At 42.6% G+C, this 16,281-nt stretch overlaps 1 protein-coding gene across 1 annotated transcript in view; it reads right to left on the minus strand.

Moving 5' to 3' along the window:
• Positions 1 to 16,281, minus strand: part of itga9 (integrin, alpha 9) — a 52,404-nt gene that overhangs the window by 20,325 nt on the left and 15,798 nt on the right. The window contains exons 9-15 of the mRNA XM_028988535.1: positions 16,052 to 16,189; positions 15,805 to 15,910; positions 14,448 to 14,542; positions 13,835 to 13,925; positions 13,330 to 13,375; positions 13,071 to 13,225; positions 12,014 to 12,174 (exon numbers count right to left, since the gene is read on the minus strand). Coding sequence (XP_028844368.1) covers positions 12,014 to 12,174; positions 13,071 to 13,225; positions 13,330 to 13,375; positions 13,835 to 13,925; positions 14,448 to 14,542; positions 15,805 to 15,910; positions 16,052 to 16,189 — 792 coding nt within the window. The remainder of the gene's footprint in view (positions 1 to 12,013; positions 12,175 to 13,070; positions 13,226 to 13,329; positions 13,376 to 13,834; positions 13,926 to 14,447; positions 14,543 to 15,804; positions 15,911 to 16,051; positions 16,190 to 16,281) is intronic.

Here is a 16,281-nt window from a genome sequence, read left to right on the forward strand (position 1 = left end):
GAATGCCATGCTCAGTGCATGACACAGAGCTGCTCAGCCTCAGTCTCTGCTGCCATTAGAGTGAAATGCCTCAAATGGCCCCTGTCCACTGCCCTCCCCATGACCCCACCCGCGGGACCACTGAAGATTAGGGTCTCGACATTAAACATCAGACCAAGTTTCTGGAAGTTTATCTCGTATTTTTCATAATGGTCACATGGGAATTGGGGCATCATGAATGACTCCTTGTTGCTCAGGAAATATACAGTACAGTTCAAAATAACCACAACGCAGACATCAAAAAATACAATACTGCATCCAAAATGTCACTCACACATTTGGGAGATGACCACAAAACGATTGCTGGTGCCCTGTGAGAGGCCAGAGCAAATCTGAGCGAATCATCTCTGGGAGCGCAGCAGGGGAGCGGAAGCACTGAAGACCCGCGATAATCCAGGGATCGGGATTTTATTAGCCCCTTATTAATGCTCACCACCCACCCCCCAACACCTCAGCTCTTGCCCCCACCCCACACCCCATGGTTTCCTGTTGACTCCGCCCACCCTGCTGGTGTGAACGTCTTTATTTTTAGAACAGAGGGGATCCAGAGCTGCGCTGATGTTATAACAGCCTGTTTGGTCTAATTGCCTCAGTGACAGACCCCAGTAAAACACAATGACCACTATTATACCCCTTTCATGCACAGTCGAGCTCTTGGTGAATAGGTTACACGGTCGACTGATATGCTCAATGTAGGAGGTGCAGCTTTAACCTTGTCTCCTTCCTTCCGTTGCTTCAAATGAAATTAGTTCTAGACGACACACATATGAACTAAAGCAAATTCTATAAGCAGATAAAGATCTGCAAAGTTACTCGGGTAACTGATTCGTATTCAGGATAAGGAGGAAAAACACTCGGATTGGCACCAAAAACACATGCCTTTAAAACTGTCGAATTAAGAAGGCAGGATAATGAGTATTGGGGGGAAATACATGTTTGGAAGGAATTTCCAAATTGGAAACAAAGCGCTCTCATAACCTGCAGCATGTAAAGTGTAGGATGAGTTCTGACTGGTGCATTGTGTTCAGAAGTCAGTGTGAGGTCATGCTGTTAACTGGTTTTAATTTGAGAATGATTTTCTTTTTTTATTTCACCACGCCAACTGCATCCCTGAACCATGTGCTGGAACCGCTTTGATCTTGTGAAGTCCTTTGCGTGTCTGAAAAATGAAATGGGCGCCCCCGGTCCTTCTCTCTTAACGCTGGGAGTGCTCTTCACTCATCCTGGGGCTGTGGAGATGATGTCAGCTCCTGCAGGCTCTGATCTGCAGTCTAAAGGCCTCATGCTTGGCTGAAATGCACTTAGCAGCGGCCCACCAGAACACACCGCTCCGATACAGAGCGCTGCATCCATCCCGCTCCAGCAGCTAATAAACATGTGAAGCGCACATGTAGACGAGCTGAGGGTCGGTCATGGGAACTTGCTCCTGCTTTCTGACTGTATCAGTGGAGATGGATTGCGCACTTTTCAGGGTTAGCTGCGTGAAGTGCAGTTATTAGACCTATAATGTAGTACATTAAATGGCAATTTTCTCAGAAAAGTAACAGAGAAATATGCTTCCACCCTGTAGCACTCAAGCAAATAAGACCATATGACCTTATCATACAATGGTACGTATTGATAAATATCAATATAGCCTCACACTATAGTTTTTATGCATAATTGGTTCCAGATGATTCTAGTAAGAATATTTGGTTAACTTGGGTTCATTCAAGGAACATTTCCTTTAAAACGTGTTTAGACCAAAGGCAAAAAAAAGGTGATTCCAACTAGTACCCTTTTACATTTACAGCATTTACAGCATTTTTACAGCATTTACAGCAAATGCTGTAAATGTAAATGCTGTAAATGCTTTTCAAGAACCCATTTCACTTCCACGGTAAAGCGTATTTTGTGTTAACAGGAACAGTACTGTATCTGTCCAGCCTGATAATATGCCTGCATTGTGAGATGCTGACTGAACGGGGAAAAGGGCTTCCTGAGACCTCCACCTCCCCCCATTTTACATGAGAAATTAACATCCAGTAGTAAAGCCCAGGTCTGCTCTTCCTGTTGAGTTCAGCACAATGACGCAACTTTTTCTGCCAGATCCTCAAGACACAGTTTTGCTTGTTCTGAGCCCCATCTGGAACCAATTGGGTTTTTTTGGGGCGTACCGTACTGTACAACATTTAATGTATTTGCTGAAAGAGGAAAAAGAAACAAAAAGTGCTCCACTTAACAACAAAAAGAGTGCACACACATTATAACAAAACAAGTGTGAGGTGATAAGTTAGGCTGTAAGGTTTAGGGTGGTATTTTTGCAAATGTTATGTAAGACAGTACTGAGGACTGGCAAATTCAGTAAGATTCAGTAGGCCTGCTATTCTGGACGTGGTTCTGCAATGTCTAGAGCATAGATTACATTAGTCAAACAAGTGGTATTGTGGTACAAGTATAGGGGGCTGGTTTTCTCAGTGTTGCCAGGTCGGGCAGTTTTTGAATTTGATATTATGCAATTACATTTATTAAGGAACCCAAATCGTCTCATGTAGACATACAGTAGCAGTTTAAAACTTTGCAGACTTTGTGTGCGCTTTGGCACATTGTCGTAAGCTGAAACAATGTTTGTACTACTTTATTGGGAGCAATTTTAAATCCATTTTTTTCTGTAAAATACTTGATGTGACTTTAGCAAACATGCCACAAGGGCTACATCTATTATATCGCTTTAGCATATTAAGCTTCTAAAAGACTTTATTAAAAATACACTCTTAAGCACAATGCTACGATTTCCAAATACATTTCAGGTTGACCAAAAAAAGTAGAGCTACTATAATAGCAATGCACCAGTTAAAGTCAGGGCAGGTTAAACGTTTGATCTACTCAACTACACTGACATGCTGTGAAACTGAGACTGCTGGTAAACCAAATGGAAGACACTTAAAGCCCATTTGGTTTTCCCAGTGTTCCAGTCTCAGACATAACTCACAAATCCTCAGCGCCTCACAGCGAACGTCAGAGCTGTGCCGGTGTGTCAGCGCCTGTCTGAGGAGCGTGAGACTGATCCACTCTGGGGCCACTGTCACTTTTTTTACTCTTCTGAAGCTGGACAAGCGCACAGTTTTCTGTTTCACTATAAAACCTCATGAGGGCTTCTGGAATTTTTCCCATGAGCACAGTCACGAACGTACAGAAAAGCTCAGCTGCTTGAAGATGTGTATACTATGTGTTAAAATATGATATATATCAGTTGGACGGACAGGAAACTTGTTCCACATGAGTTTTATCCTACTTCCCAATCATCATGTGGATGATTCACACATACAAAAAAGAATGAAACTTTAAGAGCTAAACCGACTCTTACACAGTAAGTGCCAAAGCTCACAAACAATCTGTCCTATAATGCAGAAGTTAGGTATAGGGACCACTCCAAAAAAAAAAAACCCCAAAAAAACAACATCGCTGGCTGAGCTTCTCACTACACCGATGTCCCCATTAACACAAATTACAGTGCAGCTTTATGAGTGCGCAGCATCAGGTGAAAGGCATTCACCGCTGCAATGTGAAAAACCCAGCTGGGCTTTATAAACATGGGCGTTAAGGTGCAATGCTCTGCTGTTTGCAAGCTGATAAATGGAAAATGTTCCACTAAATATTGCATCAGCCAAACGAGAGAAACCTGTTGCTTCAGCTTCAGTGTGACTAACATATTCAACACTGAAATTAATAGCAAGCCAAGAATACTCAATATGGAAATTAGCTCTTCACTCAAACCAAATAAATAAGGACAGACTTAAATGCCGGATAAGCTCTTTGTAGCAAATGTTTATTGAAATGCTTGTCATGGCGGATGGACCACACATTATCCCTCTCCCTGGAGGGACAGTTGTGCGCTCCGTTTGTGGGCCACCCATTAACATGCAACGTACATCCAATGTTGAGTGAGTGGGGAGAGTTTCATTAGAACAGCAAATGGAAGAGTCCACTGCCACTGCTCCATTCCCAGAATTCCGACCCGGAGCCCAAGTCACTTCCCCTGTGCTCCTTGGCCGTTACCTTATCCGGCAGTGCAGCAGGGAGTCAAAGCGAGGACACATGCGATGCTCTAAAACTGAGCAAAAACAGCTTGAGAAAAAAGCAGGCAGAGGATTCGGATCAGATCCTTTTATGGAAGCAGCCTTGACTGGGGTTTGGGAAGAAGGTGTCTGTTGGGAGTATGGCTTCAATCAGCTTCTCCACCATCTAACAGAACCCTCCCAATGCAAAGCATATCACATAATAATTTACAAATAACATCTCTAAACACTTTGTTGTACGACTTGATGTGAAGGTGTTTGTGTGAAAACAAGTACACCAATCAGCCGTAACATTGTGTCCCCATCATGCCAAATATAGCATATTTGTACCCCACTAGACATCAGAAGCATACCGAACCAAGCTGTCACTAGCAGATCCTTTATTTCCTGCCTACATGGATCATACTTGATTTTCAGTCCACAGATAATCTATCAGATTGAGATCTGGAGAATTTGGAGGCCCACATCAATACACTAAACCGTGTCTGCAGTGTGGCGGGACGTGTTGTCCTACTGAAAGACAGCTTCGTCACCAGGGAATACTGTCTCTGTTTCAAAGTAACATGAATGCAGGACCCAAGGTTTCCCATTAGAACATTGGTTAAAGCACCATTCTTGCCTTCTGATGCACTGGTTTTCCTTTCTTGGACAATATTTTTGTAATCCCTGACCACTGCAGACCAGTGGAACCTCATTACGGGGCAGTGGTGGCCTAGCGAGTAAGGAAGTGGACTTGTAACCAAAGGTTTGCGGGTTCAAATCGTGAACCACCAAGATGCCACTGAGGTGCCATTGAGCAATTTACCGTCCCCACACACTGCTCCCTTTCATGGCTGCCCACTGCTCATTAAATGCAGAGGTGGTAGTAGCCTAGTGGGTAACACACTCACCTATAAACCAGAAGACCCAGGTTCAAATCACACTTACTACCATTGTGTAGTAACTTTCTTGATCATAACAGTGTTCCAAACTATTCTACTCTCGTGACACTGTCACTTTACTTCACTATTCATTACTTTAGTAATGATTCATAATTAATCTTTGGTTAAGAAATGAATTCTTCAAAATTTGGTTTCATTTTATTTATATTGTAATATGGTTTAACATTCAATTAACTGTATGTAAAATTAGTCGTACTTATCAGAATGGTATTTGCTCAAAATTTGAAGGTTACTGTATTCGTATCAAATAATTTTATCCGGAAAATTAATTAAGGAGGCATCATGATAATGAACTGTTGTCAGGATGGTCGAGTGTGTTGTTTCAACCAAAGAAAAACAACAACCATGTCTGAGGACTTCCTGACTTTCACAAACTTCCTGTGACATCGTGATAATGTCAGCTTATGCAAACAGGAATTTCCATAAAATACATTTCTAATGCCGGATAGCACTGACTGATGCCTTCAGCGATTAGAATGTTTATGGCTACTGCACATGCAACAATGTACATACGGGGTAGGAAGGCGTGGCCATGCATTTTACTGCTATGACTGAACTGCTAAGAGATAAAGAAGACCATTTAGTTCAGTAATTCATCCCTGTTTAGTGTCTCAGATGCAGCACTATGCAGCACTATTTAACTAGTAGGATGTAGGAATGGGAAGAGATAAACTCCAGCAAAGTCCATGTCTAATGTCTGACATTTTTTTTGCTTTTATTCATTTTCCTTTCCGAAATTCATCCATGGTGCAGAATTGAGATGTCCCAGAATGAGATGTACCATTTTGGTGTGTGTAGCTGCAATGCTTTGCACGTTAGGAAGTCATGGTGGAGTCAGTGGAGTTCCTTTTTTAGGGGAGGGGTGGGAAATTCTCTGGGTGGACAAAGCATGAGAAAGGGGAGGTATCTTTCATTACCTTCATAATAGGGGACCTTAAAAATTGCAGTTCTCAGTCAGTAATCTGTCCTGATCTGATGATTGTGAATGTCTGGTAAAGAGATATGTTTGGAATACGTTTGCATGCTGTGAATGATAAACGCTGTTTGCTATCTTGCCATGTCAATGCAAATCTATCTGTTGTACATTCAGCCTGGAAATTCAGAACCATTCCAGATGCTTCCTGTTGCGGATGAGATCACTGCATGCAGAACTAGGACACTATTACTTCCAAGTTTATTCTTAGTGTCACTGTGCACAGATTTTAAAAAATCAGGCAGTTGAGAAGATACAACAGTACGGATTTGCAGAGCTACAGACTGAACCACTTCTCATCTGGGTCTCTGTGAAACACTGAATCAACAAAGATCATAATCTCAGCAGCAGTCATGGCATACTCTCTTAACAAAGCAGGTCAAACTGAGGCGTTGGCATCACTGCCTGTGATAAAAACACAAAACTAGACAGCCCTGACAGCTTGTAATGCAAAATGGATTTGTATCCCAGAATGCTGTTCTAAACCATGAACCGAAAATAAAAAAGAAAGTGATTAGTTTGTATTTGGTTATTGAAAACATCACTGTTAGTGTAAAAGCCATTGAGGTTTAGAGGCAGCGGGTTGAACAACTGACTGGCCGTGCGATGACATGCTATGGTCATTTCCGCCTTTCCTTAATGTACATGAAATAAAACATACTTAATAAACAACTTATACAATTCATGAGCATGACGCAATCTGTCATCAAACTGTTGTCCTATACAATGTAACAGACACACAAAAAAAACGAACTACAGACCTGAGACCAGCATGAGTTGACACACATTACTGTAAACTCATAAACACTACAGCAGAGAAAACCATACCCAAAAATACACCAACCTTGTGAACTTCTGACAGACTGACAAATGCTGACGTGATCTGAGCTACACGGCGTCCTTCCTGCATCTCAGGACCTGTTCAGATTTTCCACTGTGTTATTTCTGGTGTGGGCCCTTTACGTTTTGCTATTTTTCCACCCTACATTTTATAAATATGTATGGGAGAGGGTTGCGTGTTTAATGGGAGACAGCTGGAGCTGATTACCTTCCTGTCATGTACATTCATTGTATCAGTTTTCTTGGCCAGGGGTAAATGAAACCAGTGGAACGGCATCGTGGGAGTTGTGTGTTTCGACAGAACTGAGGAACCCCCTATAAGACTGACTCACCATGCTAGAAAATGTGTTGCTGATTTCACGCTGCGCCATTTTTCCAGATATCTCTGCGTACCAAGCACTCAAAAATCGAAACCTTGTTTATGGACGTATGTCATCTACCTGTCATTGTTCACTATCTGGCCTGACTTCACCTTTCGTCCATTACTGCAGCACAGCTGGTGCACTTGGCCTGTGCGGACACACGCATTAACAGTCCTCTAAATACCCACGGTGCCATGACAAGGTTAGTGACACTGACAGGGATCAGATGTGGAACACCACTACAAGTGCCCAAAGATAAACCGGCAACTGTTTGCAAGCAGGGATTTGGATGCCCAATTTAGACCAACTTTTGTGCATAAAGCGCACTCTTAACAGCCATGCTGAGCCTGCAACCCATATACACTACCGTTCAGAAGGTTCAGGTACTTTAGGTCCTTGTGCTCAATGTAGGTTCAGGTCCGGTGACCGTGGAGGCCAGGTCTCCACTTTTTGTTAAGTACATAAATCCACATGTGTTCAGTCATAGTTTGATGCACAGTCACCGGACCTGAACCCAATCGAGATGGTTTGGGGTGAGTTGGACCTCAGAGTGAAGGCAAAGGGGCCAACAAGTGCTAAACACCTCTGGGAACTCCTTCAAGACTGTTGGAAAACCATTTCAGGCCATATTCATTTTTCTATTTCATACTTTAAAAAAACATTTCATTCATAAATTACCATCAACTTTTGATGGCAAACATTCTGACTGAGCATTTACTCTTAACGTGTATCCCAAACTTTCGAAATTCACTGCTAAGATGCATTTTTAAAATGCACAAACTGGCAACCTGTGATTTCATTTCTCCATCCTATCTGGATAATGAAGGCACATATGCTGCTCTGCTGTATGATTCACATTAAACTACTTGGCCGAATTGTCATTGAAAATCCGCCCAGAAACAGACAAATTAATTTCCTGTCTCCAGAGTATAGGAGCTGTCAAGGAAATGGAATTGTGCCTTTGCATGCACATGCTCCCATGTACTGATGCTTTGCCTGCAGTGGCCTTGACGAGGACTATTTCAATTTGACTGCTCGGGTGAGGCATCCAGCTGTCTGAAGCTATTTTCAGACTTTCAGTCCAAGAGAAAATAGTAAACTCTGATGATATGTGCCAACTGCACGGGAAATGACAGAAACATGAGCTTCCATCACATGTCTCTTGCCCCCGGTGATTTTGGCCATAATCTCTCGCATTAATCACAATTATAAAGCAATGTTTCCCCTCCCTTGTTTCGAGGTACAAGTGTTGTGAGCATGCCATTTATTCAGCTAAAAATACGCAAAACAAAGAACATCTGGAGGTGTGGTATGCTGTGGCTTTACCCTCGCCAATAACAACATTTTAACATCAATAACAATGATCAACGGTTACGTAAAATATTCCATCCATACACAAACTCCCAGACGTGCCAGTTATGGACTATAAATCTTCACAACTGACCCTGTGGTACTTAATATTTCTTTTGGCTGAAGGGAGAGCTTGTTAAACCCCCCCCCCCCCTTGCTCCTCCCTTTCCCTTTATTTTCAATCAACAGTAGGTATATTCAGTTGAAGCCATGCACACAGTTATAAAATGCCATCCGAATTAATTCACTGCTGATTTGGGGTCAAGTTTGAACAAGTGCAGATAATCAAAAAAATTGTAATCATTATTTATATTCTGGAAAGTCATTTTAGTGTTGTTTCTGTTCTAAAACTAGGTGGGGGCCATCAACTAGTCTCATCACTTGAGTTATTTACATTTACAGCATTTACCAGACGCCCTTATCCAGAGCGACTTATAATCAGTAGTTACAGAGACACTCAGGGTTAAGTGTCTTGCTCAGGGACACAATGGTAGTAAGTGGGATTTGAACCTGGGTCTTCTGGCTCATAGTCGAGTGTGTTACCCACTAGGCTACTACCACCCTGTATATATTATAAATAATAAGTTATAAATAATAATTTAGTTATTAAATAATTGATCGGATATTAGTGCATTTACTGGAACATCTTAACAACATAGCAACATATGCTGGAGAATGTGCTGAACTTCTAGAACATGTGCTCCATGCTTCATACATTATAACTGTGAGAAGTTATATACGTTTCTGTCCACAGAAACACAATATGGGACTGGCTGGGAAGTCACATGGCAGTTTTACAGTGAAACGCTCCAGCACAGGGGCCAGGGTCCAGTTGACACAACAAAAGCTTGCATGGTTTCCATGGTGCTGCCTTCCGTAGTAGGATGGGATATTTTCTTCACAGAGCGCTGCAGAGGGGCGGGGGCGAGGTTTCCCCAACAGGACGCCGTGAAGGCCCAGCTGGTTTGCATTAGCATAACTCCACAAGCGAATGGGAGGCCTGCCTCATGTGGGCAGACACTCCAGCTAGATAAATGAAGGGTCCGTCCAAACAAGCCACCCCCCACCCGCGACCCCGGTCGAACCTGGCGCGACGATCGCGACTCGGCCTCCTTTCCTTGAAACAACTGATCACGTTACTAACAAACACATCAGCGCAAATGCTCCCGAAGTCTGGGTGTCAACTTGAAAAATGAAAAGGTTAATAGGCCACGCGCGTTTGTTTACGTGTCAGTGGAAAGATAACGTATGGCCCGAGATGTTAACTGCCAGCCGGATATGAAGATCACATTCCATGTTTCTGACACAGCGTTGGACAATTTCCCCACTGACCCTTTTGTTAGAAAAGTCACTGCTGGCACAGTAATTAAAACCTTCTGAGCTGAATAATTAGCTTTTTCAAATTACCTCTGTTTTTTACCAAATTCTTGGACCGCTCATGGTAATGTGGTGGTCTGCGAACATCAGAGCAGAGACTGTGGGCTTGCTCAGCTTGTTGCGTTCAGTTAAATGCTCCATGCTGTGCGATGCCAGTAATTGTATGTCACTAGCGAGGACGGCTAACACTAGCTGCAGTGTGTTTGCTTCTCAATCAAAATACCAAATGCTGGGATATCTATAATCTAAATCCAACGATAACTATGTCTGGCATGCCTAGACTAAACTACTTCCAGACACCTCGTGGTCATGGGTGATAGCCAAGCATCAAACGCAGTCATATTTCCAAATCCAACAGAATTGTACAATCATGTGGCGTGAACAATCTGTCATTAGCATGTGGCTCATGTTAAGTTTGTGCAAAAATAGTCCTACAGTCACATGATAGTGTCCCTGTCACTAATGACTGTGAGCCGCTCTGGATAAGGTAGTCTGCTAAATGCTGTAAATGTAAATGTAGGCCATCCAGGACACTTTGGTGGTAGATGTGGCCTTTACGTGAACAATGACGTTGTTTTGGTCCAATATAAACTGGTGCACAAACAATACTGAGTACATCCTCGGCGGACTAAACTGCAGTGTGGTGCCTGCAGCCAGTTCCCATTGCAGAATTAAGCTGCTCTCTTGACTTCATTTGAAGTGTGTTTATCCCATTTCTACATTAGAGCTTGTCGAGAGATGCCAACTATGGTGTCTTGGTTTTGGCAGCAAGTATGGCAATTACTGCAGAGAGTTGCTCAGTGTCGTCATAGCATGAATTTACAGACTTGGGTATAATGTGCTTAGGGAAAGAGATGGCCACTTGTCTGTCACTCAAATAGAAGTGTAGATAAAAAAAAAAGTGTGTTGCAAAATGGCTATAGTGAAAGTTTATTCAACTGAAACATAAAAAAGTAAACAGCAGCCCCGCAAAGGCCATTTTGGTGCACAGCCCCGCAAAGGTACACAAATGGGATTGTCTCTTTTTTTTGTGTGCCATCCATTTAGGTTGAAATTGGTCTTGATGTCTGGATGCTGGATACAATCAGGACAACAGCCTACAGGAACTGCTTGTATTTCCTTACTTGCCTCACAGAGGTACTGGATGGATGTGTTAAGCAAAAAGACACTTCTATTTGTTTAACAGTTGGCCTGTTTGTACACAGTCCACAAACAAACTGCACAGCCAACACACAGGCATGTTCAAGAAGGTACTGACCAGACTTCCTCCCGTCCAGCCAGATTTCCCTGGTACAACCTCATGCATGACATACAGCATTTTCAGCTCAGCTCATTCTTCTGGCCAACTCACATGACAAAGTCACTAGAATAAGCCATTCTTTATGGCAGACTAAAAGCTAGCCACCATCAATAGGGAAATTGTTTTTATTACATATATAAGGAGTTTGTGTAGTAGCACGATATGGTCTGGGCCTCACATCTCTCGCAGCGTGAAAAGGCAGAGAGTGGCTCGTAAAAATACAGGCTTCTTATGCTCTGTGTGGGCCTAAAAGTGGTGATTTGACGACAGCCCTAAGGACACACGATCATGCTGAGGCTCCGACTCTGATCTGGGCCAATTAGTACAGACAACAATAGGGTCACTATGTGGCAACAATCCTGTCTGCCCCCAGGCCGATCCATGATTACTGCATTTAGATTAAAAAGAACATAGATAGATATAACCTATCTATCTATAACAATGCATAGAGAGAGAGAGAGAGAGAGAGAGATAGATAGATAGATAGATAGATAGATAGATAGATAGATAGATAGATAGATAGATAGATAGATAGATAGATAGATGACAAAATGACAAAAATAGTTACATTTTTTGTTTGCCCTGTACGACTGTACAGTCTGGAAGAAAAAGAAAAAATAACAGACTGTCCTGCAAAGCAGGGTAAATGCCCCAATGTTCACAGGATGTGGACAAACAACTCTGTCCCATGGCTGGGACTCAAACCGTCTGTTGGTTCACACACACATACGCAGGCCAACAGCTGTCACTGCCTCTGTTAAACAAGCACTCACCCTAACGTAGGATGTGTACTGGTAACACTCCTCCTTGTGAATGTCCAGACGGAGCGTCTGGGACACGGTGGCTGTCTGGTCTCCATTGTTGGGGAAGTACACACGAGTAGGCTGGCTCCTCTGCCTCTTATCCACATCGGCGGTGAGGTTATACAGCAATTCTGAGCAGAAGAGCCCCACGGGCACAGGCAATATGTCAGACATTAGACGTGACTCACTGTCTCAAACTAACACATGAGTTTGATATACTTAAATAAAAAAGGTGCACAAAAAAACAGTAGTGAGCTTTTTGTCTGAACATTGCTAACTGAACGTCTAGACTGACAATTCCTCTACTGAAATCCACAGCGATGATACATGAACACAAAGGGATCTCATCCAATAAAACCACATTTCCTGTTACTTAACAGAAAGTCCCAAAATACTTCACAATTTCTTTACTGATACAGTCGTGAATTTATTATCATGAGGTCAGGAACGAGTAATAGTGCTGCCATAAAGCCCCCGTTCAGTGCCAAGCACGGCACCCTACATGCATGGGAGGGGGAAAGAGGAAAGAGGCAACTCCCTCACTGGGTGTTACCCCGGTAAAATTCTCGGAGGGGACCAAATGAACTGAAGGGATGCCATGACCTCACCCCACCGACGGAAGGGAAGGGCGTTTCATTAAGGTGTCACTACATACAAGCTTTTCGCACTTTCCACAGTAAATGCCAGACTGTTTAACAGAGGGCCCTTATTCCCGCTCAAACACGCCCATACATAATGACTCCCAGTTTCCACTAAACGCCCCCCGCATGGACCCTCTGACTGGACTTTTACCCCACCCACTAGTACAGCCATTTGTAGATTTCCTATCCACCCAATTACTCCAGCCAGAAATAAGTAATGGTCACACCCACTGGCTGTAGAAAGATCACTCACTCATGGTTGACTGAGGTTCTGCTGACCCAATGTGTACAGTATGCGGCCTATTATATAACAATTATGAATTCACTTACACCATAACTGTAATTCTCTGGTCATTTTTGAAATGACTGCTCCCTCATTTCCTCACCTATTTGCCCAGGCACGTGTTTTCCATGGAACTGAAAGCAGATGGTCACATTGAAGCAGTTTAGGTGTTGGGGACCCTCGTGGCACTGGGGAACGGAAATATTGATGGATACGGGCAGGTAAATGGACACGTCCACAGTGATGACTGGCCTGGACCTGTTCCAATTAAACACATTCTGTGTCTTATATCTAATTATTGATTTATCAGACAACAAATAGTGTCCAAATATACAGAGAAACGTGAAGGATGTATCACTCACCTCAGCAAAACCACACTGTCAGACATGAAAGCCCCAATTGTCACGTCTAAGGTGAAAACAATGAAAAGAAATCTTAGTATTGCTTGCTTGAACTATTCATCTATATTTTCGATGCAACTGCACTCTTGTGGGTGAGTTTTACCACATTAAAACATTTAATACCGTAAAAGCCAATAACACACACACACACACACACACACACACATATATATATATATGGCACTTTGTTTGTCAGAAAAGCTTAAGTGCCCATGGTGGAATGCTGTAAACAAAATACCACAATATCACGAGTGTGACTTCAGACAAGAGAATGTGTCAAGAAAAAAATGCCTTCAAAATTAAGACAGCAGTCAGGCCTTTTCAGATGGTCACTCAGAACAAGACTTTTTTTCCCCCCTTTGAAACAAAGTGCATGTCTCATAGCCTTATTACAAACCTCTGAACAGATGAATTATGATGTTTAATCTAACTGTAATTCTGTTGTGTGTCTGAAAGCTTCCCAAACCTGGATATTCATTTCCGTCCATGTCCACATTCCCAGATATGGACTGGCCAAACATTCTCAGGGCCGGATTAATGCTGCGTCCTGACAGCCTCTGCAAATGGAAGTCACAATGAGAGACATTCATAATACCACGCTCACACACATTCATCAATCATATTGATGATCAAATTGACCAGGAACCCTGCTGAGGAAACAGCCATTTCCTGGAGTCTGTGTGTTCATCGATATAGCTAATGGCCGATTATTGTACAGCATGGTCACTGAAATCCCAGCTATAGAGCTGCAGGCCTTGGATTATATTACCACCCATTTCATTACCTTCTCTAATTACCACAGATAATTGTTATTTCTTCAAACAGCGTGTATTTTCAGATCAAACATGGGTCTGATGATATCTATTTATGGCTCAGTCTGAATGATCCTTTGCCAATAAATGATGGCGAGCGTTATCCTTGGCTGCAACAGTTAGCTGCAGAGGTAATATTAGAACTTTCACCATCTGCTCTGCGCCACAGTAACGGTCTGAAGAAACCTTTTGTTTGCTTAATGCTAACTTTAATATCCTGCTTTGTAAGTGTTTCATCAGAACAGGGTTTAAGAATGGGCAGATTACCATGGAGTACTTGCTAGTGATTCCCCTGGCACTGCCATGGTAAATGTACACGACTCCACCATAGTCATCCTCCTTGGGGGCTCCTATAGCCACATCTACAGGGAAAAGAAGAAGAACAACAAAAAAAAGTAAGAAAACAAATGGGTGAGAAAAGAAAGAAACACACACAAAAAAGGGAGAGAAAGGAATGAGTGGAATCAAACTGGCAGGAAGCCGTTCTGTGTGTGTGTGTGTGTGTGTGTGTGTGTGTGTGTGTGTTAAGACCACTATAAAGCCTTGTTTGCTTAAGGCCAGTCTCGGCTTGGGAAACGCACTATTAAGTCACTTAATAGACACTTAAGTATTGTCACTGCTCATAAAACCAGTGAGACTTCTGCAGGGGTGGAAACAGGGGCATGAAAAACCAGGGACTTCATTTATATTTACGACCCCTGTTTAAGCCCCAACAAAACACAGGAGGATGTCTAACCGGCACGTCGTCACCCTCGTGTTGTTTTTAGATACATACAGGGGAATCAGGTTTATAGATTTCATTTACTGGGACTGGGAATGCTGACCATTCTACTTTTTTTAATGAGTAACATACCGCACTAATATAACCTGCAGTAATCACCTGGTTTGCATTTCACTCGCAAACAGCATTTCCTTGCATTTCTTTACAAGCTGGGTGAATATCCTGAGGTCGTGACAGAAACACATCTTGTAAATGCTCACAGATATGACCTCTGCACAGAGATGTGATCGGCTCAGGGGCTTTGCACACGTGCAACGGTAGCTCCCGGGCTCCAGTGTGCTAAGCCTTGCACTGAGAGCATTTCTTCCTCACTTTGTTTGATTTGGAAACAGCACGTCTGAATTCAGCACTTCATTAATCTACTTCTGAATTATTCACTATTCTGAGTCCTTTTTGCTCAGGAGAACAGACTACCTCCTGTGGACATCAGACAAAAGGATATCTAATGTATCAGACAATGTGATATCCTGATATCATACAAAGTGACTGTGCCACGGGAATGCTCCATGTGCCCGATTTGAATTAAAAAAAGCTGAAGAGTGGAAACAGAAAATATTCTTGTAGGTCTCAAGCATAAAATGCTTGCCAAGAAAAGCCTGTGATTGGATCATAAAGTGGCTGGAGGGTGTTTGTTAGATGTGAGGGGAGAACAGCAGGAGGCAAAACACATTTCCGTAAGATTCTCATTACCTCATAATAATAAAAACAGAATGTGCCCATATTTTCTTGGATGCACAAAACTCCAAAGATAGATAAAAAAAAAGGGTAACTGTAAAATTGATAACATACATTGATGAAAACCCTGCTTAGAAGCTCTTCAGTTAAAGAAGTTGTGATACTGACCTTGGTAACCATCATCATCAATATCACCAATAGCAGAGATGGACTCTCCAAAATGGGCATTGTAAGAATTATCCCCGTTCAACACAGCAACTTCTACCATCACCCCCTGTTGGTATAAAGTGTATTGATGTAATTATATTTTAAATATAAAAACCACAGTAAATCTACTCAATAATGAATAATAAAGGATGCATTGAAGCTGTCTTGACTGATTGAAAACATACACACACACACAGGTCTAACTCACATTGGACCTGCTTAGGTACACGGTGACCTGTCCCTCGTCTCGTTGCTCGCTGTACATGGGAGCTCCCACCAGCAGGTCTGAAAGCCCATCCCCATTCAGATCAACTGCACACAATGAGGAGCCATAGTAAGAGCCCATCTGGAATCAAGCCGAGCCACAGAGCACAGAGGTCAGATCACACCACCGACATACAGCACAGACCACTGCACCAGGAAGTATTCACTTAGATC

This window comes from Denticeps clupeoides, chromosome 8 (genome assembly GCF_900700375.1).
Source record: "Denticeps clupeoides chromosome 8, fDenClu1.1, whole genome shotgun sequence".
In the NCBI taxonomy this organism is placed as follows: Eukaryota; Metazoa; Chordata; class Actinopteri; order Clupeiformes; family Denticipitidae; genus Denticeps; species Denticeps clupeoides.